Source organism: Athene cunicularia (genome assembly GCF_003259725.1).
Source record: "Athene cunicularia isolate RWA chromosome 12 unlocalized genomic scaffold, athCun1 chr12_part1, whole genome shotgun sequence".
Lineage (NCBI taxonomy): Eukaryota > Metazoa > Chordata > Aves > Strigiformes > Strigidae > Athene > Athene cunicularia.
In genome coordinates this window covers 15884617-15908330 of record NW_020799116.1, presented here as the reverse complement: position 1 = coordinate 15908330, position 23714 = coordinate 15884617, and the positions used below count along the sequence as shown (strand labels likewise).

The 23714-nt window shown below is 36.9% G+C and overlaps 1 protein-coding gene across 16 annotated transcripts in view; it reads left to right on the top strand.

The window, feature by feature from the left end:
- The window catches only part of CACNA1D (calcium voltage-gated channel subunit alpha1 D), a 232573-nt gene extending 213145 nt beyond the window's left edge, over positions 1–19428 (top strand). For all 16 annotated transcript variants that reach the window (XM_026857486.1, XM_026857485.1, XM_026857471.1 and 13 more), the window contains 8 exons: positions 6153–6269; positions 7750–8117; positions 8419–8445; positions 9394–9543; positions 11675–11838; positions 15088–15206; positions 15895–16215; positions 17223–19428. In XM_026857486.1, the coding sequence (XP_026713287.1) occupies positions 6153–6269; positions 7750–8117; positions 8419–8445; positions 9394–9543; positions 11675–11838; positions 15088–15206; positions 15895–16215; positions 17223–17516 (1560 nt within the window). In that variant the 3' untranslated portion in view covers positions 17517–19428. The remainder of the gene's footprint in view (positions 1–6152; positions 6270–7749; positions 8118–8418; positions 8446–9393; positions 9544–11674; positions 11839–15087; positions 15207–15894; positions 16216–17222) is intronic.
- Positions 19429–23714: the final 4286 nt, after the last annotated feature.

Genomic DNA, 23714 nt, shown 5'->3' with positions numbered 1-23714 from the left:
TTTCCCTTCATATCACAAATACACAAAATTTATTGAGCCGAGCATGATTTTAGGAACATGTTTCAAATTAAATTAATGCATTTTTCTCTGCAAATTTTATAGGTAATATCAACTCTGTAGTAAACAGTAAAATAAAAAGGTTAAAAATTTCTAGTAGACATCAGCTGAGGGGTTAATATGTTGCTCAAGTTCAATTTAATTGTGCTCCCTTGTTCGTGTCGTGTTCACAGAGAGGCTTAGCTTGAAGGGAGCCTGGGTTTGATGGAAAGCACAGAGCTTTTGTGTAGTTGTAGAGCAGTGCACTCGGCTTCAGCATTAGAAGACGGGCTCTGCGAAGATGAATAACACAGGGGAATCAAGACTTGACTACTATGTCTCTTACGTTCACTGCTATAGTGTAGGTTTATTCAGCTGGGTTTTTTGCATGCTTATTTTCTTATGTCAGTAGTCCTTGCATGGTATTCTGTTCCTACTAACCTCAGTTTATTCTTGTGTTAAAGTGTTAGTGTCACTTTGAGGTTTTTTATTCGTTTTTGTTTTCACTATGAAATAAGCAGGTAGTAAAAACATGTTTATTATCTACAAATGTAATGGTTTATATGAACATTTTTAGAGTCGTAGGCTTTCACTATTCAGAAGCTCTGAAGACCTAAGTATTTAGAATTCATGTTTATGCTTTATTTCAGATCTAGTGTGTTTATATAGCAATATACATAAATATACATCACCGTTCTAAGATCTGTAAAGCAAAGATTACAAATGTCTCTTCCATTTCCTGGTATCACTATAAGATGCCTCGAAAGAAGTATTGTGTATTTTACGTGTCTAGAAATAGTGTAGGTGATCGTGATTCTTACTATTTAAATAAAGGTATTGTGCTTGCACTTCTTAAACTAAACTCAAATTGCATCTATATGTAGGTTGCACCATACCTCAAAATGGATGTGGGCTGAGTTTAGATATAGGGAAAGTTACCTTTTTGTAGTTCCAGTAATTATAAGCATTTAACTGTTTTTCTAAAAGTCATGACTCTCGAGTCTTGCATGATACACAGATTTCTTAATATAAGACATACATCTGAAATCATGTTACTGTTCTATGCATAATATGGACACAGAAAATTGATTTAAAATCTATTTGGCATTTGTTAAAAGTAGTCCTTTAAAAGTGTAAACTGTTCAATATTTTAATGTTTAACTTTTAAATGTTTTGATGTTTTGGTGTGAGGTGCTTTTCAAGAATCTTTAAGCTTATCTCTCTCTAAATGATGAATTCAGAAATACAGTTATTAGCCATATGACATTTTTTCTCACTGAAGGTCTCCTACAGTTCTATTATTTCAGCATTTGAAGGCACATGTGTGTGATCTCAATGCTGGGTCAGAGACAGGGATATCATTAATTGTCTCTTGAGATGCTATTTAGGACCCATCCGTGGCTTCATAGGGCCTCGTGCCATCTTGAAAACATTGCAGGTGCTATTATTCCTCATAAAACACAGCTGCACAGAATTATCATGTTAATCTGAAGTCATCTTGTGCATTTACGGGAAAGCCTATTTAAAGACATGCTTGGGTTTTTATGTAATTATGTTGTTCAGTGCTCTGTGTGTCACTGGTTTGCTAACTAACCATTGGACTGATGCATCTCATCTTTCTCATGCCTACAAGGAAAAATTAAGCAAGGAGGGCATCAAAAATTAAATTTCAGAGAGAAAGGATCCGAATAAGAAATAACTTATTTTTGCAAAGTTCTAGTGAAATCTCTGGAATAGAATTAGAGGGAATCAAACACAGTAGCATTAATGACTTTTCTTCCTCTACTTCAAAGAAACAATAATAAAATAGAAAAACCTGAGTAGAAGCAACAGATGTCCCCTTGCACAAGAGCATGAATAATTCAATGGTGCAGTTTTGATCAATGTTAGCTTTATAGAACTGGTGCCTAAACATGCCCCTTGCATGTTTTATCTGTTCCGTTACAGGCCGTTTCATCTTCCAGTGTCTTTGATGAAAACAAAATTTACTAAAAGGTATAGGGTAGGTGCACATAAAGATTAACACCCAAGTGAGAAAATTTTTTTTTTTCAAGTTACAGATACATTAGGCAAAACCATTTTTGTATAACAAGTAACAATATTCTGTTGGAAAGTTAGGGATGAACGGAACTGAACAGTTTTGTGTTCTGCAATATTCTGGGATTACTAAACACATTTTGTTAGAAATGTGAGCCACTGGCCTGGTTTTACAGCTCTGTGAACTAGGCAGGTTCCCAGTCTGGTGAGCCGAGATGGATATTAGATGTATATATGATGGCAGAACTGGCTTCCTGCTTCTTGAAATGATGTGAATTCTATTTTGGTCTGCCAAAAATAGGAAATAAATAAACATTTATTATTCACATTTACACTTCTTCAGGGAAAATCTTTAAAGTTGTTTTTTACTGCTGAAATGGCATAAAATAATCATGAAGCTTCCTTTAAGGAAAGGTGAGAATTCTCTCAGGACATGAGAAAATCTTCAGGAATTAAGAATCTGTCATTAAAAATAAGGATATAGGGGAGATTAGAGAGACTGTGACCGTTCCAGCAATCTTTATCAACCAAATGAAATGTTACGGAAGTTCTTATATCAGTCTTTGGTGTCTCCCAGTTGTTCTGATTCAGGAAAGTAAAGAGGAATCAGCTGTGATTTCCTTTCCTCTGCAGCTCTGATAAACCATGCTCAAAGACCGTGAGGAAGTAATTTCTGTATAACACTCAAATTTAACTTTAAAAAAAAAAAAAAAATCATTATAGCATGATGCTTCAGGAATGTCGCTAGTCTTGAATCATTATATGTAATAACAATAAAAGGTCTTATAAATTTCTGCTTAGAGAAATAATTGCCTCATAAGAACTTAAACAGTCATAGTGGAAAAGAAACGAGCACACCTCTGGGAAATGTAGACACATCACTATCCAGGTGCTCTTTTTGAAAAGTCTCATCTAATCAGCTTTTTTCCTAAGAGAAGAAATTATCTCAAATTTAAATGTAGCAGTTTTTAGAACCTCTGTGGGTGGAGGATAAGTGGAGGATAAGGTATACTTCCATTGCTCTTTTGTGCATTACAATGTCTCTAGGGTTCTTGCTGGGTGGACTAAAATGGGCAACGTTCTATAGGGAAATTGTATCAGAAGGACCCTTCTTCTCTGTAACTAATGGAGAGATGTGGGGAAGGTTCGTTTGATTTTTGTGTGTGTTTTATTTAAGAGATCTTTGATTTGGTTCTGAAGTGCTTGAAGGTAAAGTCAAATGTTTTATCAGTCCATGCTACTTCTACAATCTTCTCAGAAGACATTAAATGTGGTTCAGAGAAGGGAATTTCCTACTGACAGGAAATAATAATTCCTACATTTTTATATCAGCCCACTTCAATGTCAGTTGACTGATCTAATGAAGAATTATTCTCCTATCAGTGAGAGCTCAACGTGAGGATTTGTCTTACTATGCAGTGCTCTTCTGGCATAAAAATAGCCCTTAGATTCTTTAGAATACTTTTAGATTACACCAGGTAAAATGAGGCAGTACATGGAAGTATTAATTTTAATGACAGAGTTCACAAAATTATTCTGGGTAGTTCTGTTAGAGCAAAATAAACCGAGGAATTTTTTAATTCTGCCAAGCTGATGTTGCTTGTAGAACATGTGGCTCCAGTACTGTCTGTGAGTGAATAAAGCTGATTGGTTTAGTTTAACTAATATATACTTTTATATATGGCGATCCAGGTTTTAGTCTTCAGCTGTTGTCTGTGTCATTGCAAGAGGTCTGTTACATGAAAATGAGTATTACTGAAGAGAGATGAGATGATAAAAGCTGCCTGCTTTCTCTTGAGTAAAGGAGTAATTCACCAAGAAGTAAACCAGAAGGCAGTTGGAAATATAATCAGAATTAAATCACTATTGAATATGTTGCTGCCAAACACGTGGCTTTTCTCAGCTTTTAGGCATACATCTGTGGGACTTTGTCACAATTTGGCAGACAGTACTATAAGCTACCACTTTTTTGCCAGGGTTACAATTTATAATACTGCTGTCTGAGCACTGTGTTCACAGGGAGGCTTAGCTTGAAGGGAGCCTGTGCTTGATGGAAAGCACGGAGCTATTGTGTAGTTGTAGAGCAGTGCACTCGGCTTCAGCATTAGAAGACGGGCTCTGCGAAGATAAATAACATGGGGGAATCAAGACTTGACTGCTGCGTCTCTTATGTTCACTGCTATAACGTAGGTCTATTCAGCTTTTTTTTTTTTTTTTTAATGCTTATTTTCTTATTTCAGTAGTCCTTGCATGGTATTCTGTTCATACTAACCTCAGTTTATTCTTGTGTTAAAACGTCAGTGTAGCTTTAAGGTTTTTTGGTCTTTCTGATTTTCTTTGCTATAAAATAAGCAGGTAGTGAACATGAAATGCAAGTGACTACTCTTGCTAATGACTGAATAACCAAAATATAATAGTAATTCTCTGCTAAATAAATGGAAGCCTTTGGTCATCTGCTTCCAAATCTGTACCTTAAAGTGTTAAGTTTCCTTCCCTTTAGCACCATACAAAATGATGACATTAGCAACCTTGTGAAGGTCTTGACTATGCAATTAGCATAAGAAGTGGGAGAAAGCATAATGTATTCAGAAAAAGTCTATAGTACTTTAACTCACTAGTAAATGATTTTTAGAGCCTTGTTCAATTATAGCGTAACTCTCAAAGTTCATCCCTGAAGAAGAAAATATAATTGCCAAATATATGTAGCTAATGTGATTAGTCAAGGGCTGATGTCAGGAAGTGAAACGCTGGTATGAATGAAACCTGAAGAGGACCCTATAGTAAATCTACACTGTTCGATACAAAGCTTTTTGGTTCATTCCTTTCCAGGTTCTGATTGCCCACACTGCATACATGCCATTTTGCTCCCCCGCCAACCTGCTATTTCCATTTTGAGCTGAAACTTGGCTGCGATGCTGTGCTGTACTCGAAGGACCGTGTGTGCTAGGCAGCGGGAATGGGTCCAGGCTGCATTTGGTGCCCTCCAAGGTCCTTCAGCTCCATTTGGAGCTCTGAAACACACAACATTCTCTACACATCTTCATGCCACCCCAGGGCAAGTAACATGCAGTGTCAGTATCATGCCACAGGTGTACAGCTCAGATGGGCTGGGACAGCCCTCACATCTGCATCAAAAAATGCAGAAAAATAATAAATCGGGCTTTTAGATCATAATCAAGAATTGAGCCAAGTGCTGTGCAAGATTTTTAGTAGTGTAAGTGTACTGTTAGTAAAGAGCTAAACAAACAGATCTTTGATTTCATCTGAACCTGAGGAGATTAAAAAAAGAGTTGGGAAAAACAACACTGCATTTTTTGCTTCAGACCATGACAGCCACAGTCAAAACAGGAAAAATATCTTCTTTTCGAAGTAAGTAAGGCCTACACAAAAACACTGAATTCTTGGCTCTGAGTATGATGTCCATTTCCTTTCTGATGTGCAGGTCTGTCCTTGGCAGTTTCAGCATTATCCCCTTTCCTAAAGGTTGCTTGTGGTAGCAGGCTTGAGAGCAATATGAACTGATACATGCCGAGTCCATGCTACTGTAGCTACATCGGTTTTTGTCCTAAAGCTTTAAATCAAATATCTGCATATCATAGGGCAGTGCAGATGAGCTGGAATTATTTCACTGTTTTCTTATCCATCTGAGCTCTGCTAAAACTGCTCTTGCTGTAGCAAAAATCTCCTTGTGTTTCCTTTGTGGACACAGGCTTGCAAACATGTTTTTAACAGTAAATATGCATCTAATTGAAATACATTTTATTATAGTTCTTGCTGCTTACTTATGCTTTATTGTAAGATGAATTTTATTTCTATAGGGTTCCATAAACATCAGTGGTCTTTTAGTCAGAATCTACACTGTGATAATAAAGACATGATCACCTCAACTGGGTTGTAATAAGAGGAATATAAGCCTTTTATTAATAACAGTAAAGAGACCTATAGTCGGATGCATCCTCTCTGGATGCCAGGGTACAAAAACTTGTTGACTGTCCTTTAAAATAAATCTGCACACCTGTAAGTAAAGAACAAAAAAATAATTGCATTCCTAATGTATTATGATATTGTCATTGATTTAGGCAGGACTAAGGACACTTCATGATATTGGCCCTGAAATACGCCGAGCTATATCCTGTGACTTGCAAGATGATGAACCAGAGGAAAACAATCCAGAGGAGGAGGAAGATGTTTATAAAGTAATGTCAGAACACAGCTATGTGAATTGATTTGTCATATAATATGAGCTTAAAGAATGAGCTTATCCCTGTATATGAAGAGCAATAAGAATAATAATAATTTTAAATCCCCTCAAATCAGCATAAGTATTTTATAAATATGTATATATCTATGAAAATGGTATTACCAGGACACTTGCATCTCATCATAAATTTTGGAAGCAATTCCTGCAGGGTTATTCTCTTGCCCCTAATTCTTTCTCATTAGTTCTTATTTTTTTCTTAAGCAAATCCTAAGACAAGGCACAAAGGTTGCCATCCCAAATTTTGATAGTGGCAAGGTTTAAACTGGAAGTGTCTTTACTTCTGCAATGGTAGATAGGACGAAGAGAAATAAATTCTATACAGCCAAACCACAACAGACACAGAGCTGCATATTTTAAAACAAATGCCTGGAATTAGACAGAGGTCAATATAAATGCTATTTCTAATTTCCTGTGAGGGATATCAATAAGAATCAATCAGAAAAAAAAATTGTCCTCTTTTACACTGTAGATATTCAGTCTAATGGTGAGCATGTAAAGTTGGTGTTACAATCAGGAGTGATCTGCAAACCATTTGTCAGCCAGCAAGAAAACTTAATTTTTCACAAGTATTTCCAAAGAAGCAGATGTAAAAGCATGCTCCTGCAGTAATTACATCAGAAGCCCCATAGCTTGCTGTTCTCCTTTGCGCGAGAGGAGGATGCGGCACTGGAGACAGTAGATGGATTTCTCTGCCAACCATCATTACGTCCTGTCTTCCCTAGATTGAGCTTCAGGACAGACTGCTGTCATCCAAGACCCACACCTGGCTAGACAGGGAGGCTACATAATCTGGGTCAGGTGTCAGAGAGCTGCATGTCATAGTCGTAACTTAACACTTCATTCTCTCTTTCACCGTCCACTACACTCTCAGGGCTGATAAAGAGTTACTGCTCTTGTACCTCTGCAAGTAAAAAAAATGGAAGCACTGAAGCTTAATGATACTTGAGAAACGCTTGCAAGCTGTTGCATGGCACTCCATCCTGTCCGAGTAACGCCTGTTGCAAACCCATGCTCTGGGATAACAGGAGAGAATTCCACCAAAGTGTTCTCAAAAATTAAGCAGACACATCCCTTTCTGAGGAAGTTGGTGCATGTTCATGTATGGGAATCTAGGTTTCTCCTGCATAATAAAATGTGGAGAAAGCTAGGTGTCACATTTAGTTGTATGGAAAAAGAATAATGATCACAACATAATGTTGATTTGACTCCGAAATACAAATATTGTCATCACAATCACATCTCTGTCACTTCAGGAGATCCCATCTGAAGCATCATAAAATTAGAAAGAAAAATCACAGATTATTTGAATTGCTGCTTTTCTATGCATGTAGGAGAGAAAAGTAAGGTATCGCTGTCAAAAATGCATTCTGTTAAGGTACCTAATGTAATTTTTTCTTTCTCTTCCCCTAAAACAGAGGAATGGTGCCCTCTTTGGCAACCACATAAACCATATTAGCAGTGACAGACGAGATTCATTTCAACAGATCAACACCACACACCGTCCCTTACATGTTCAGCGGCCTTCAATTCCATCTGCAAGTGATACTGAGAAAAATATATATCCTCAGACAGGAAATTCTGTATACCACAATCATCTTAATCACAACTCGATAGGAAAGCAGGTTCCAAACTCAACAAATGCCAATCTCAATAATGCCAACGTGTCCAAAGTTGCCCATGGAAAACACGCAAACTTTGGAAATCATGAGCATAGATCTGAAAACGGTTACCATTCATACTCCAGAACCGATCACGAGAAGCGTAGAAGGCCAAGCAGTAGGAGGTAACTTTACAAATATGTGTTTGCCTTTAACCAAATTTATATATTATAAATATGCTATAAGAAGAGTTATGCTACATGAAACTAATTTATGCATTTAGCTTCATTTCTGTTGCCTACTGATGTATGATACGTATTTAAAATATATCTGATATATGAGAAATGTATATAATTTTAATAAGGTTTGAAAGCAATACTTTAAGGTGAAATTACTATTTACAGACATTATAATTACCAGTGAATTTTTCTAAAGTACCTGATTTTAAGATGTCTTTCTACTTATTTTCATGGCTTACCTGGATAGAACTCGCTACTATGAAACATATATTAGGTGAGTTGATATTCTTCTGACATAATTGAAGAGGACAAAGTACGTTTTATTTTTCTTCTTTTTTCCCCTCCTTTTCCCCCTCCCTCCTTTTCCCCCTCCCTCCTTTTCCTTTCTTCAGTACAATTTTCAAAATTAACTGTATGACAACACATATGCTGAATAACTTAAGTGACAATTTCTAAGTCAAATTTTCCACTGCCTTTTCTAAAAAGATAAACTTCTATGGTAAATTTCAAAATTATTCAGGTCCTTTTATAAGTCCATGCAGGTTTGTGCACATTTCAACAGCCAGAAGATCTCGTTTGATGGTAGCCCTTGTTTAAAATCAACTTGCAAAGATTGGAAAAAATACTGGCTTTAGCTTTGCTAAGTATTCATGGGTACAGTTCCTATTATACGGGGCCCAAAATCTTTTCTGGTCTTATGTCTCAATATTTTCTAAGACAACTTTTAAAAATAGGATATATTGTGTTATTTGAAGTGCATTGCTTAATGTACTCTCAGTGCTCACTTTCCATGCCTAAATTTGCACATCCATTTCTGATTTTTCTTGAAATACCTCAGTGAGTGCTCCTTTAATATTTTAGCCATTTGACAAACTTCAGACATTTGAGAGAGGCTGTCTTTCTTCAGAGAACTCTGAATTTATATTTTGTAGAAGTGTCTTAAATGTATTTGTCTTCACTGAGCATCCCCATATTAATTATTTCCCTATTTGTAGCATAAGGAGATAAAGGAATGTCATCTTTAAGAAACAGCTAAAATAGTCACATTCTGAACTGCAGTTCTGCACAATTTACTATATCACCACATTCTGAGAAGAGAGTTAATGCTTTTCTTTTAATGTGCTTCCAAGAAAAAAAACCAAACCACAACTGTGCATAAAATATATAGTATGTAATTTATATAAATAAAATACTAAAAAATGTAAGTATTTGCTATTTACAGATCAGACTCTGGTGATGGGCGTCGACCTACTATTTGCCGTGAAGAACGTGAAGTTCAAGACTATTGCAATGATGATCATTATTTGGGAGAGCAGGAATATTTTAGTGGAGAGGAATATTATGAGGAAGACAGTATGTTGTCAGGAAGCAGGTGAGGATATTTGTTAAACTTGGAAAAATATTTCAAAAAATCAGGTACATATCTCTAAAATCTTCACTGAGCACACTTATACTGAAGATTCTCTAATGGAGTTAATACTCCACAGCTGCCGGCAAGTGAAATGGTGAATAGGAATAGTGTGTGTTCCAAAGGTCTTTTGCATGTGACATCATGTGCAGGCTCCAGCAAAACTTCTGTACCAAATTCAAAGGAAAGCACAAAGTTCCTCTGAACTGAGTATAAAGTAGTGCAATTCCAAAGAAGCGTTTCACTTGTAAATAAAATTTTACGTACAGCAGAAGATGTATCAAGCTCAGATAGAGGCATTCTTAGAAATGGTTTTCCTTTAATTTATCATAGAAAGAAAGGTGAAGCTGGTGAGCTGTGGACTAAGATCATAAGGTAGTACTAGCTGGACCAATAAAGAATTGGACAACTTCCTTTTGAAAATTCTCATTATACCTCTTTATTAATAATCCTCCTCCTGCCACCGTTTGTTATCTCTTTAGTACAAACACTTACCACTGTCATAACTGTCCTGCCTTTTATATGTTTGGAACAGATTTCTTTAAGTTTAATTCATAAGCTTTATGGAAATGCCATCAATTGAATTTTAGTCAACAACTAGCATTTCTTACAAATTTGTATTACTGCACAATGTCCAAATTTGTATTAATTGAAGGTTCTTTACTGTAATTGCAGAGTTCTAGTTTTGTAACCTGTTTCTTCTCAGTTTTCAAACTAATTTCTGTTTTCTCCAGCCAAAAATTAGTTAATTACAGTATTTCTGTTCAATAGGTTTTTTCAAAGACCTAGTAGTGGTCCTGTGTATTTAAATCCCATGATCTTTGTATTCAATCTCTTAAATTCAGACTTAAAAAGAAAAGACCTTCGTTTAATTTTGGTAAATGTAAGCTTTTCTCTACAACTTTATTTCGCAGTTTCTTCAGAAATGGACTGTGGTGGATTTTTCTGACTTTAGAACACTGGCTCCCAAGCTAGGTCACCTTTGAGCATTACCATATTCATTTGATTTGAGCACTGTGCCGTTGGATGCAGCAATAGTGCAGGGCCTCACTTTGCATTGGGACCACGCCTGTACATAAATAATAGGTTTCCAGTTGTTCAGGCAGTGCTTGGGTGCTACTTTGGGAGAAAGTCCTGATATTCCTGATTTAAAGTGTGAGATTGTTCCAGTGTTTTCTGAGTATCAATCTGCCATGGAACAGAACCTATATTTGGTAATACTGAAAGGCTTCCTATTTTTTTTAAAAAAAAAAAAAAGCAGCACCTTTTTCCCAGATACCTCATGATTTTTAAAATTCTATAATATTCTTTCTCATTATGACATAGAAAGATGTGTGCCTTTACAAGATCTTGGGTAGATTGCGTTAATCTTCCTTGCAATAGCTATGTTTCCCTTCTACTGAATAAATCCAATAACTTCTCAAAAATATCCTCCACTTCTGTCAATAAATTTTTATTATGAAATCCATGCTAGAAGTAAAGGAATTTATTGTCATTGTATCTTAGATCCGTAAATGCTTATGCTCAAGTGCCAGACATGCTTAGTTCTCCTCTTCCTACTCTGTTGTCTTTCTTTGACATCTGAATTCTGGCAAAATTGGCACCCAATTCTGCATATTGTTGGTTTGCATAAAAGCAGACAATTAACACCCTTCCGAGATTTGATTTTCGTCAAGAGAAGTACCCGGACTCTAAAAGACTTAATTTTGTTCTCTGAGTTTCTGTGCTCCACATATTTCCTAGGGTTCACGAGACAGCATGGTAGTAGAACAGAGTTGTTTGGGTTTTTTTTTTAAACAGTGTAAAATGAGGTCCTACGTTTTAGCCTGTACTGATAACTATATAAATACAATCTAATAAAAATTTCACCTGAGAACTTGCTGTGTAACTATAGTAGTACAAAAGTGTATGCTTGTTATCTCAAAATCAGTTTGAATAGAGAAACTGGATTTTAAAATTGAGTAATTATATAATGTAATGTTTTGTTACCTTGCTGGAGAAAGAGTAGATTTGAAAATCTTTTAGAAGAAATCTAATATATCAGTTTACAGAAAGTGACTTAAAGTAACATTTACTTTATGTGTTTTAAATGCAGGCATATATATGATTACCACTGTAGATATCACTGCCATGACTCAGATTTTGAGAGACCAAAAGGTTACCATCACCCACACGGGTTTTTTGAGGAAGATGATTCACAGATCTGTTATGATGCAAAAAGATCTCCTAGGAGACGGCTGCTACCTCCAACACCAACACGTAAGTACATTAAGAACAATTTGTTTGCAAATCTAGAAGTATTTAAATGCATTCAGACATGTTCCAGTTCAAAAAGGCCTCTCTTTAATTTGGATTTAAAACGTGACTTTTCTTGGTTATTGTTGCTAGTGGATTATTGTGTGTGGCAGAAATATCCATCCATCCTGAGAGACTGCTCAGAGAATCTATGGATCCTACCTTACAAGTCAGTCTTTCTAGTACCTCTTGCCTCACTCATCCCGTAATATAAACGTAACAAATTTAATGGCCAGTTTTAACTTGATACGATAAATGAAGGAATAGCAAGGCAGAATGCAGCAGTGGTTTGCTTTGAAACGTTGACTGGAGGGTTTCAGTCCATGCGCCCTTTATTCACCCCTAGAGATGTGCAGTGTTGCCCTGAGTTGGTGCCATTGTCTCTCACCTGCGGGCACTTCCCCTGTCTTTTAACAGTCCTGCTGTTTAACGACATTGTAATCAGTGGCATTTGCATCTGCTGTTTTAGTAAATACTAGAGACTGAAGCAGGACAGTTTTCAGGGAAGAAGAGAACTGAGTGACCTTAATGGAGCTTTGGGTTTGGGTTTGGGGTTTTTTCCTTACCTTTGCAGTGCCTTTAGCTTTTTAATGTGAGTTTCTCAAGTCCCTGTGGAAAACAAAAATGTTCCTGAGCTAAGGATCTTATTTTAGATTCACACTAGTATTTTGTTGTGCCATCTCAGGAGCAATGATTAATATTCTGAGTTTCTTCTGAGGGAGAAAATGTTGCAATTTATAGATTGACTTAGTGTTGTCGACTGATTTTTTTTTTTAACCTGTTTAATTTTCATTTATTCTCCTCCTTAGACCTTTCTCTTGGTTTCTCCTTATCTCAAGCACAGTATTGCTTTATCTGCATTTCTAAAAATTCTCATGCTTCTTATCTTGTAATTTGTTTTGGTATGTTCCAGGCCATACTGCAAAGATTAACAGTGCTAATCCTCTAGTGAATCTAGGCACAGACTCAAAACTCTTGGATTTTGGTCTTTGACCTCTGACACCTCACAGAGAGGAAGCACTTGGGGTTGTGAAGTGCAAAATAAACCTCTTTCTGAGGCTCTTTCTTGGTGCACAGTAAACACTTGGCTCCATACAACCCCACAGTGTCCCTAAGAGTGCTCTTACACACAGTGTGGAGAGTGCAGCCAGGGCTGTGGCGTGCGGCTTGGGATGATGCCATCTAACCAGTGCCATCCAGACAGAACAACACAGGATCATTTCTAGAAGAGTCTCCGTGTTTTGTCTGCTCTAAGGTGGACTGCCTTTCTAGCAAAGCCAGAGTTGTCTTTCCTTCTGATGATGCTAGCAGCCAGCATCACGGTCCATTTATCTGTGGAAGTATGACTGCAAGGACCCTGTGGGTGGGAAAATGGGTTTCAGTCCTTTCCTGTCTCAGACACCCTAAAGAAAGTGCAGGTATAGATTTAAAAAATAAAAGTTTCAGAGGCAAGTGTAGTGGGATCATTATACAATGGCTGAGGTACAGTCTCTGACTGTTTAAAGATACAGAAAAGTGTAATAAAGGGCAGCAGCAAAATATATAATTACATAATAAAGAAAACATTCTTCAGCAATACCGTCAGTGCTGGATCCTCACTTTTGGCACTCTGCTCCTTACAACAAGACCAGTAATGCTGTCTGCTATTTGGCTTTCTGACCTTAAGGGCCACAGATGGAAAAAGCAGAAAGAATGAGTCTTGCACTATAGAGAGTAAATAACTCACCTCAGATGAATGATAATGAAATGTACAGAAAGCTGCTTGATCACTTCCAGTAGCAGAAGGAAAAGACATCGGACAAAAGGGAGACTGTGAAAGGAGACTCCTGTACACACCTTTCTGCAAGCTTTTCTGATAGCCGAGGGATTTTAAGCCAAAGAAACAGATGGATGCTTGTATATCCATTCCATACATTGCAGGAGAACAACCTTATAAAAATCCTCTGGGCATTGTTACAAGGCAAAGGTTGAAGGCTTCCTGTGACTGCAGCCTTCGGGATTCATTTGACTTCTCTGATAACATTGTGATGACACTATTAAGCAGACATTTCTTTAGAGGAAACTTACACTTTCTATCTCACTTACAAGAAACTAGATAAATGTCCTAGATAATAGGGCATTTGATATCCTAGGATAAGAGGACCTAGTTCTGATCTGAGTTGCGTAGTTAATGTAGGAAGTCCTTTTGACTCACACCAACACAATGTTGCAAGAACTGTCAGGCCTCCTGTCATAATCATTTGTTTAATGTTCAGCAACACAGCTGAGAAATGTTGGAGACTCGGTATCTCAGCAGATTTTAAAAGAAGCTCAAACCTTTTGTTTGTAACTACTGTATGGGCTGTTTGGCCTGGGGAGGAAGTCCTGATGTTCTCACGTGAAGAAAGACAAAAGAGAAAGAACCTGCAACATTGCACTAAACAGCTGCTGCTAGCATCAGGATTCAGTCCAAGCTAATGTAACAGAGTGCCTTGGCTGAGTACTGTAGTTAGTAAGGTGAGCTTTGTGTCAACCTCCCTGAAGGTTTTTATACCAAACTCATCACCACAGTATGTGAGCAACTTCCAGAAGTGTACTGAGAAATGATTTTCTTTCTGACTCGTTCCTGGGGAGAAGCAGGTGCAAAGAAGTGTCTTGTTTTGGATGAGGGGACTTCTTGGTTTGCTTTTTATTAATTTTGGTATCGGGACATCCAGCATTTGTTAGGAGCAAGGAGCAAGGCTTACATTCCTGCATTTGGATTTATCACAGAGAAAATGGAGAGACACGACGTTTGCCTTAAGTGGACTGAATCACCTCCTGGAGGTGCCTAGTTTGGTGCAGACTCCTTAAGGAACCTTGATGGTTAATACCCAGCATTAAGTGCCTGGTGACAACTATGAGGAATCTTAAGTCTATGGCACTTAACTCCAATTCTGTTCACAAAAACCTCTGAACCAGGCTGCTGCATAACACAAGCTGTCTTTGTGAAACAGATGCTTCAAATTCTGTCACGTCAGGCTGCTCGTGTGGTTTCTACCTAGGACTGCATTTGCTCATAGCATGTATCTGTCTTTTATTGTACAACCAGCTGCTTGCTGCTGTTAGCACAACTCATTTCTTACTGAGGGATATGTTTTTATTTGTGTGATAGTTGACTCACATTGGAATTCTGGAAATAATAGACGTTGAGGAAAGTATTTTATTTTCCTAATGAATTATGTTTTCCCTTAGCAAATAGACGATCTTCCTTTAACTTTGAATGCCTCCGCCGACAAAGTAGTCAAGATGACATACCACTCTCTCCTAATTTCCATCGCACTGCTTTACCACTTCACTTAATGCAACAGCAGGTAAACACAAAATCTTATTTAACTATTAACGAACTAGTGTAGTGTCCGTGTGGCTTTCACTGTTTGAAACAGTACTAATGTATTATGTCATTTGCCTGTGCACATCATCTAGGCCAAGTGTAGGCTTGTAGGTGCTAGACACAAGGCTTCTCAGATGTTGACCTTCTACAAAATATTGAAAATAAGTGTCTCTTAAGTGTCTGCAAAGAGTCAGGATGCCTAAGGACTTTTAACCAGGACTGCTAATATGACAACTGCCTATTAATCTTTGGCTATGCCGTTGCTGAGCCCCATCTGTGAGAATTTGCAAGCACAACGTACACATCTTTTGAGGCTCAGTGCCCAGCGCTGACGTGGCTCTGCAAGGATGGCAATTTCCACAGCCCAGAGATGCCATCCAGAATGCTTGGAACGTGCTCACACCTTCCTATCCTGTCCCTACAAGACAGAAGAAATGTTTCTATGCTTGTATAAGCAAGATTTTGTGACCTGCGTAATAATAAAAAAACCCCCAAACATTTTATCCTGTCAAGTTACCAATTTCAGTCCTGTTCCTCCTTTACACAACTACTAAATATGAGGAAATGTTAACTTTGCATAGCTGCTGCCTGAACAATTGGTTTGAACTAAATGTTGGAATGACTGAGCACTGGAAATCACTAACTTCTAAAACTCTTCCCCTTACCAGGTCATGGCTGTTGCAGGCCTGGATTCCAGCAAAGCTCATAAACATTCACCAAGTCGTTCAACGCGTTCCTGGGCTACCCCTCCTGCAACCCCTCCCAACAGGGACCGTACCCCCTATTACAGACCTCTCATCCAGGTTGACAGGGCTGAATCTACAGAGCATATGAATGGCAGCCTGCCTTCCCTGCATAGGAGCTCTTGGTACACAGATGACCCTGATATTTCGTACCGAACATTTACACCAGCCAATTTAACTGTGCCTAATGACCTTAGGCATAAACACAGTGACAAACAGAGGAGTGCAGACAGCTTGGTAGAAGCGGTAAGTATTACAGAAACCTCTGAAGTAGCCAGGAGAGTCCATCTGTTCAGTTTTTGTATTATCTTTAAAAGGCATGTAATTCAGTTCACATCACCTCTTTGAAATGTGGTATTTTCTGTTTCAAAGCCCAAAACCATCTTTAGGTAAAGACAGGGGAACTTGTAGTTGTCACATAGTAAACAATTTCTACTGAATCCAAAACTTAACATTGGTGTGTCAGCGAACTAAAGAGATTTCAGAGATTTGAAATTTAAGTTTTCTAGTTGAGGATCAGTTATGAAGTGTCCTTCCACAGTGGCTGACAGGAAAGAGAGGATGCATATGCCTGTTCTCTCTGTTGTTTCTATAGAAATACATAACCATTTTTGCAGTAATCTGAATAAAAGATCAGGAACTCTGTGAATCAGTGTACTAATGCAGAGTTGACTAAGCTACAGGGATTGATTTGCAGGTGTACTTAACAATGTTAAGAATTCCCTTTTATATTAAAAAAATTTGGAGATAAAGAGTATATAGCATTTCTGAATCATAGTTGCTCTTCGTGCTTCCATCTATCACTTCCTTTCCATTACCATGAGGTAAACAATTCACTTCGTTACATTTTATTTGCAAATGGGACTTCAGCATCTCAGATACTGAGAACGTATCTAAAATTCTGTTTCGGGCGATTGTTCTAACTGCACCATCTGAGATATATTAACTGTTGTCTTTAGTATATCAGCTTGATGACTGATGCGTAGCAAAGACTATTCCCAAACTTCTAAGGACAAAAGACAGATGCATTACATTATCAGTTATTACATTATCAGTTTCCTTATCGCATAATGGACACACTGTGGTTTGGAGCCATTTGATTGTTCTCTACATGTACAGTTTTGCTGTGAGTTGCTGTAGTGATTCAGCAGGGGGGGGTGTTTCTAGTCTTTTCCACAAATGAGAAATGTTGTTGTGACCTGTCTGTTCTGTAATTCCACTGTGTATCTCATTCTCTCCCCTCCATCTGCCAGGTGCTTATATCTGAAGGCCTAGGAAGGTATGCAAAGGACCCTAAATTTGTTTCAGCTACAAAACACGAGATTGCTGATGCATGTGACATGACTATTGATGAGATGGAAAGTGCAGCAAGTAATCTTCTCAATGGAAATATTAGCAATGGGACCAATGGGGATATGTTTCCCATTTTAAGCAGACAAGATTATGAACTTCAAGATTTTGGTCCTGGCTACAGTGATGAAGAACCAGAAACGGGACGATACGAAGAAGACTTAGCTGATGAAATGATATGCATTACAAGCTTATAGTATTTAGCAAGGAAAATTATTCTAATAACAGAAAAAGTGCCTCATAATTTAAAGATGCTAGGCACTAGCTGGAGTGAATAACCAATCAAGTTTTGTACAAGTGATGTCACACCTCAAGGAAGCCATAACTAAAAAATTTATTATCTCCAGGTTGCCGAAATGTGATCAGAGCTGCAGTACGTCAAGTCTCCTCCCAGAATCTTCAGTTCCTCTGTAGGAATAAGGTTATTTAGAAACCAAGCAGATTGTGACAATCAGTTTTTTGAGGGCTAGAGCAGGATTCTGAGGTGTAATATCTTGCCTGTCTTTCAACCTTGTGCTGCTGTCCTTCGTAGTAGAGCAGGATTTTGTCAGTAAAAATGTCTGTATAAGTCCGGCACAAAATTGTGTGGGAAATAGCAACATGAGATGAGTAATGACAACCAATAATGTCATTACCTCAGTACTCAATAGCATATCAGCTACCCGTTACATATCCATTCTAACATTGTTTTCAAACTTGCCTCCTGATTTTTTTTTTCTTAACGCTCTTCTAAAATACAGTTTGTCATGCTCTACCTGTTAAAGATCGTTGGAAAAAAAAAGTTATATAAAGAATAATCTGTCATACGTAACACCAGTTTACATAGGAAAATATCATTCAGATAGTCTGTTTTATGACTATCACGTTAAGGGCAAAATATACTGGAATAATTGCATTCTTACTAATGCACTTGCAACCAGGTTATAGTAGAATTAGATAAGATAGTTTGCTAAAAATTATATAGTAGAAATTACTGTAAATGAATTGTAATATACAATGATTTGTATTTGTAAAGAGATGTTCTATATTTTGTAATTATTGTACCGTAATTGAACTGCAGCAATATTTATGGACCCTAATTATTGTAACTCTCCACAGAATTCTAGATAGAAGTATTTTTACTTGGAATATATAGATCTATAGCATAAATATTTAAATAGAGCCACCTCTCAGTGTAAATCTCTTTTTGGGATAAAGTGTCAAGCTTGAACTTGGCAAAAGAACAGATTTTTTTTTTTTTTTTAATAATCGAGTCGAATCTCTCTGCATAAGGGATGCACAGTTGACTATTTACAGTCTTATACTTGGAAAGGTAAAAGATTTAAAGTTATTTTAACTTTTTTGATTGAAAAATTACCTCTAATTTTATTTTTTTATTAATCCCATGCTAAAAATAAATATTAAAATAATTTAAAAATTGGCAAGTTCATGCCAGGGTATTACTGGTCATGAGACAGTTTTGACAAAATTTATTACCTGCATACCCTATGTTGATGGGAAGCATCTTGGGTGAAAAATATCCACAGGAAAATGATATTGCTTTACTTCAGTACTACTTAGTCTGCTTGGAAAGAAAAGAAATATGGTGATTCTTCACAGAACCAAAACCTTGATACAAGAAGTATACTGTTTTATTGCCTCTACCTTTCTGTTATTCTATGTATACTATTTCAAATATTTATTTTTATGCAACCAAGAGAGGGCTTAGATATTGTTCACAATGCAGTAAAACCCTGACATGACTTTGAGGCTGAAATGACCTTGGAGGAAAATCAAAAAACAATGAAAGCTACTGTCTATTTTGTTAGCACTGGATAACAATGACTTGTTCTAACAAGTTATCTTACCAGGTTTTACCTGTAGTTCATATGCTAGATAGCAAACCAGTTCACATTTTTACAAATGTGATGTTTAAATCATGTCAATAAACATTTTGTACATAATGAGTTTCCTATGAATAGCTTACAGACTTCCTCTGAAATCATTCTTATTTCAAATGCCAGGATAAGAACTTAAAGGTTTGTAAATTATTTCTTGACCTACATCATTTTGTATTAAAACAAATGCAAAATGTTCTTCAAAATAAAACTGTGTAATAATTTTATTATACTTGGGACTCCCTTTACTAATAGTTTTTCACCAAGAAGCTCCAAAAGTTAATTTCTGTTTGCACAGTTTGAAGAATGGGAGGGAACGTCTGGGATATAGTCATCAGGCTACCATGTTGTGGTGTGCAAGTCTTTTATGAATGATTGCTGTTAACCAGAAAGAATGATTAGAGTATTCCTATGAAAAAGGGTACTTCACTCCCCTAGATACAGACCTATGGAAGCAATTAGGAAAATCTGACTAAAATCCCCTGAAACATCAAAACAAACGTGTCATGCTGTCTGCCAGATAACACTTGGGTATGTTACCCACCAGTAGCTACTTTATCAGGCTTTCCCAGCTTACAGAAACAAACTTTAGGAGACCAAAATGGACCTTTCTGGATCTGGTATCGCTGTAAAATAACAATGAGTAGTTCTCAAAGTTCCACCTTCTGTGGTATGCACACTTCTGAAGAAATGCCTTTAAGGCACTGAAGTTGGAACATGTCCAAGGAGACAGAAAACAATTTGCTGGCTTCACTGTATTTTCTTGCTAGTATGGTTAGTCCTTAGCTTCCAATAGTCTGATGAGAGACTCTTTAGGGCAGATATGCTATTTTATGAGAAAACAGTCCTTACAAAAATAAATGCTGAAGGAAATCTAGTTACAAACCATGTTCTATATAGTTAATGGTGTAAGGGACAACATATATATATGGATACATAGAATACCTGTTCAATTTTATTATAGAAGTGTATGGAAAAAAGTAATCAGTATATGCACAATTATACAGTGATTGGCACTCTTAAAATACTGCCAATAGTAGTAAATACTCAGTACAGAAAAACCAGAAGTTCTCAACAATTGAATCATATTTCATGAGTTTCCAGATTTGTTTATGTACGTATATAATGACAGAAAACATTATCCAAGAATTAAACATTCACTAAGTCTTTTAGAGTAAAATAAACTCACTGAAAAAATTAATATGTAAAATATATTAATATTTGAGCAGTGCCTTTTTTGGAGCTCCAATGACAAAAGAGAGACTTAGAAACTATAATACTGTAGTAAGATATTCTTGTGTTCTCTGTATGTCTTCATTACAACTGTAATTTTTAAAAAACACATAAATGCTTTTATTATTCATCAAAATAGGTTTCAACATTTGTTTTATAGAAAATGCACATTCTAAGGCCACTTGCCAGTTTTCCAGTGTTAACATAGCTTGCTGGCAGACTGATTAAAATCAGACACTTGGGAAGGATTTTAAGCTGCAGAAACATCAAAAGTTCTGGTATACGAAACCCTGAGTTGCCTTACATAAATATAATGCAGTGTTACAAATACTGTCATTTTCTGCTGCTTTTAAAAGCACTAAAATCATACCGAAGCAGCTTGAACTGAAATATGTGTACATAAGAAACATTTTTGGTCACTCTTCTTTCTTAATCTCATTGTCCCCAGCCAGAGACCTTCAACACATGTCTGAAGCATCTGCAGCAAGCTATTGCCATGGAAGTGCTGGGGTTCTCACTCGCAGTACCGTTGCTGGTTCAAGCCATGCTGGCAGGTCTAGTAACTTCCAAATTCTTACATCAAACAGCTTTTACAGTTAACTGGTTTTGAATACATAATGTAGTATTATCTGCGCATTTATAGAAAAATTATATCTGGGTAGAACTGGGAAAAATATTCAATTATACACTGTATTGTTTTGTTAAATAAGTAAAATTCTGGAATTATTAGCCTGTGTTCTGCAATCCAGTAAGGTGTAAGACAGTAAATTTTGGCTGGCAGCCTGCCAGTGCTCTGCAGAGCATATGAGAATATCTTGTACCTGTTCTAAGTATCCCTTAGCAGACTTGACTCTGCCAGAAGAACAGTTTCAGCAGGAATTCAGTATCAGCAACCAGATACAATGCAGAAGAAACTAATGGTAGCTTGATGCTACTTAAAGATTTCCCCACAGCAACAAAACTTTGAAACACCTGAGCCATTCCTTTAGCACTGCATCAAAGCCTCAGCATTCTATAGCAGTGAGGCCTAAATACAGCAACTGTGGTTCGCAGTGGTGAAAATACTGAAGTGCTTTGAAGGGGAGGGATCTGCAAGGTGTCTATGTGAGCTTAGAATGGCAAGAAAAGATGATGATGTTTCAGAAGAAATGCCCGATTATCTGACTGCACAAAGCAGCAATGGGTACCTGAAAATAAGGAAGACACACAAGCAGCTGGGCATGTATATCTAACCTTGCTATTTCCTCATCTTTTTAGAGCTTGACATAATGGCAGAGGATAGCTCTGGGCACGTTCAGTAAGTTACGTAAGACTGGCTAGTCTGCAGCTGCATAATAACAATTCCTAACTTGCATGCCTAGTGTGGAAAGCCATGTTGTAAATCTGCAAATGCAGGAACTTCAGTATTCCATCTTTCCAAATTGCTTTCCCTCTCAACAGCACAGGATTGTGGTAAGTCTCACCAGTATATATTACTCTGAGTATCCTAATATTTTGTATTCCAAATGACACTGATACCTCCTGAACACCTTTGAATGAAAATCTCAGAAGCACAAGTGCTGAATAAAAATTATTTGCCCCCAAAAGGTACACCATACACAGTTCATGCGTTCCTCAAATGCACAGCTGCATCAGATGAGTTGTCTTATTAATACAGCTAATCAATCACCTCTGACAAAATATTTTTGCTCTTCCCCTCATTCCAAGAGTGCATCACATGCATAGAAAGGTTTTACCTGTCTCCTTTTGGAGCAGAGTTCACTGCTGTCATCTTCTATCTTCAGGATTTTTGTTTATCTTTATGCAGATACTCTAATAAATGAAGTCCTTTCCCTCAGTTAGCAGCAGGGCTTCCAACACTGCCTGAGAGCAAGCAGCACCAGGTAGAAGTATCTGCCTTAAACATCTGCAGTTGTCCCTCTAGCCAATATCTGAGTCAGCACTTTTTTTGCGATCTGCTCAAATGGTGTCAAATTCCATTTTTTTCTGAAAAAAGTTTATTCTGTTTCCCACAAATCCTGAGCAATCTTAGCTACAGAAGCTTTCACTTTATAATTTGGCAGCTGCTTAGTCAGAAGTTATTTTGGAATGCTTCATAAATCCAAACAATTAATGGAATTTAATTTCATTCAATGAGTTCAGTTTCTTTAGGTTTGTGGGTTTTTTAAAAAACAGTACCTGAAAGTTAGATTGACACAGAAAACAGCCATGAAAGATCATGTATCTTGCTTTACACATCTGAAGGTAGTAAAACAAAAATTTAAGTCCTATATAAAATATAGCATTGGTTCACTGAATAACTTACTGCCTTCTAATTTAAAAAGATCTCTTCCCACATAGCAATATCTGACCTCATGCAGTTATTTTGAGTAACCTTTTATTCTAAATCTAGCTTGGCTGTAATTTTTTTTAATAGAATTTGAGTGATAGCAAGGCACCATTCAGAATATTTGCTGAGAAATATCTTTTGCAAACACTCATCTTTGAGCAAAGACTGGTAACTTTAAGGATGTTACAGAAGTGCAGATCTCTTACTGTGCTAAATGATAAAGTGGTACAACTACCTCAGCTTAAATTGTGAACTGAATTCTACTAAGGTCCTTGTGAAAAAAACAAGGAGAAATACTAGTTTTGCAGTGTATTATCAGCTCCTGTTCTGTATTTTTTAGAAAAATAAGTTTCTGATAAATACGTGTCTTCCTTCTGAATACTATACAGTTAAGAGTGCTAAGGATGGTGAAGTCTAACTGTCGGTGAGGATATGTGCACTGTGCACTCCTCTCAGAGATTTGACAAATTACCGACGTGCAGGTTCCACTCTCTCCTATGAATTCTGATACAAACTACTTTGGCCTGTGAATATAAAATTGCAGAAATGCTTACATTTACTTAACCATTCTGTGCAGGACGTGGGAATTGCTGACTAGCTGTTGTCCAGGGTACCACTCTCACAGCAGTTAAAATCCTTCCTTTAAATAACAAGGCATACCATAATGATTTTCAAAACAGCACACATTAATCTCTTCCATTCTTCATGCAATTGCACAGCATTTCCAGTTTATGTACCCAGCTGTCTTGCCATTTAAAGCTTCTTGTCAACAAAAAATTTGAATTGTACTACAAAAGGTCATGTTTAACTAATATAAGCAGCTTAAGCCAACTGATTAAAAAGAAAAAATAATAGGTAGTCTAATATAAGAGAATGGTTCAAATTAATAGTTATTTTAACAGAATATGTTAAATGTTTAATTTTAAGAGAATATGTTAAATATGTTAATATGTTTT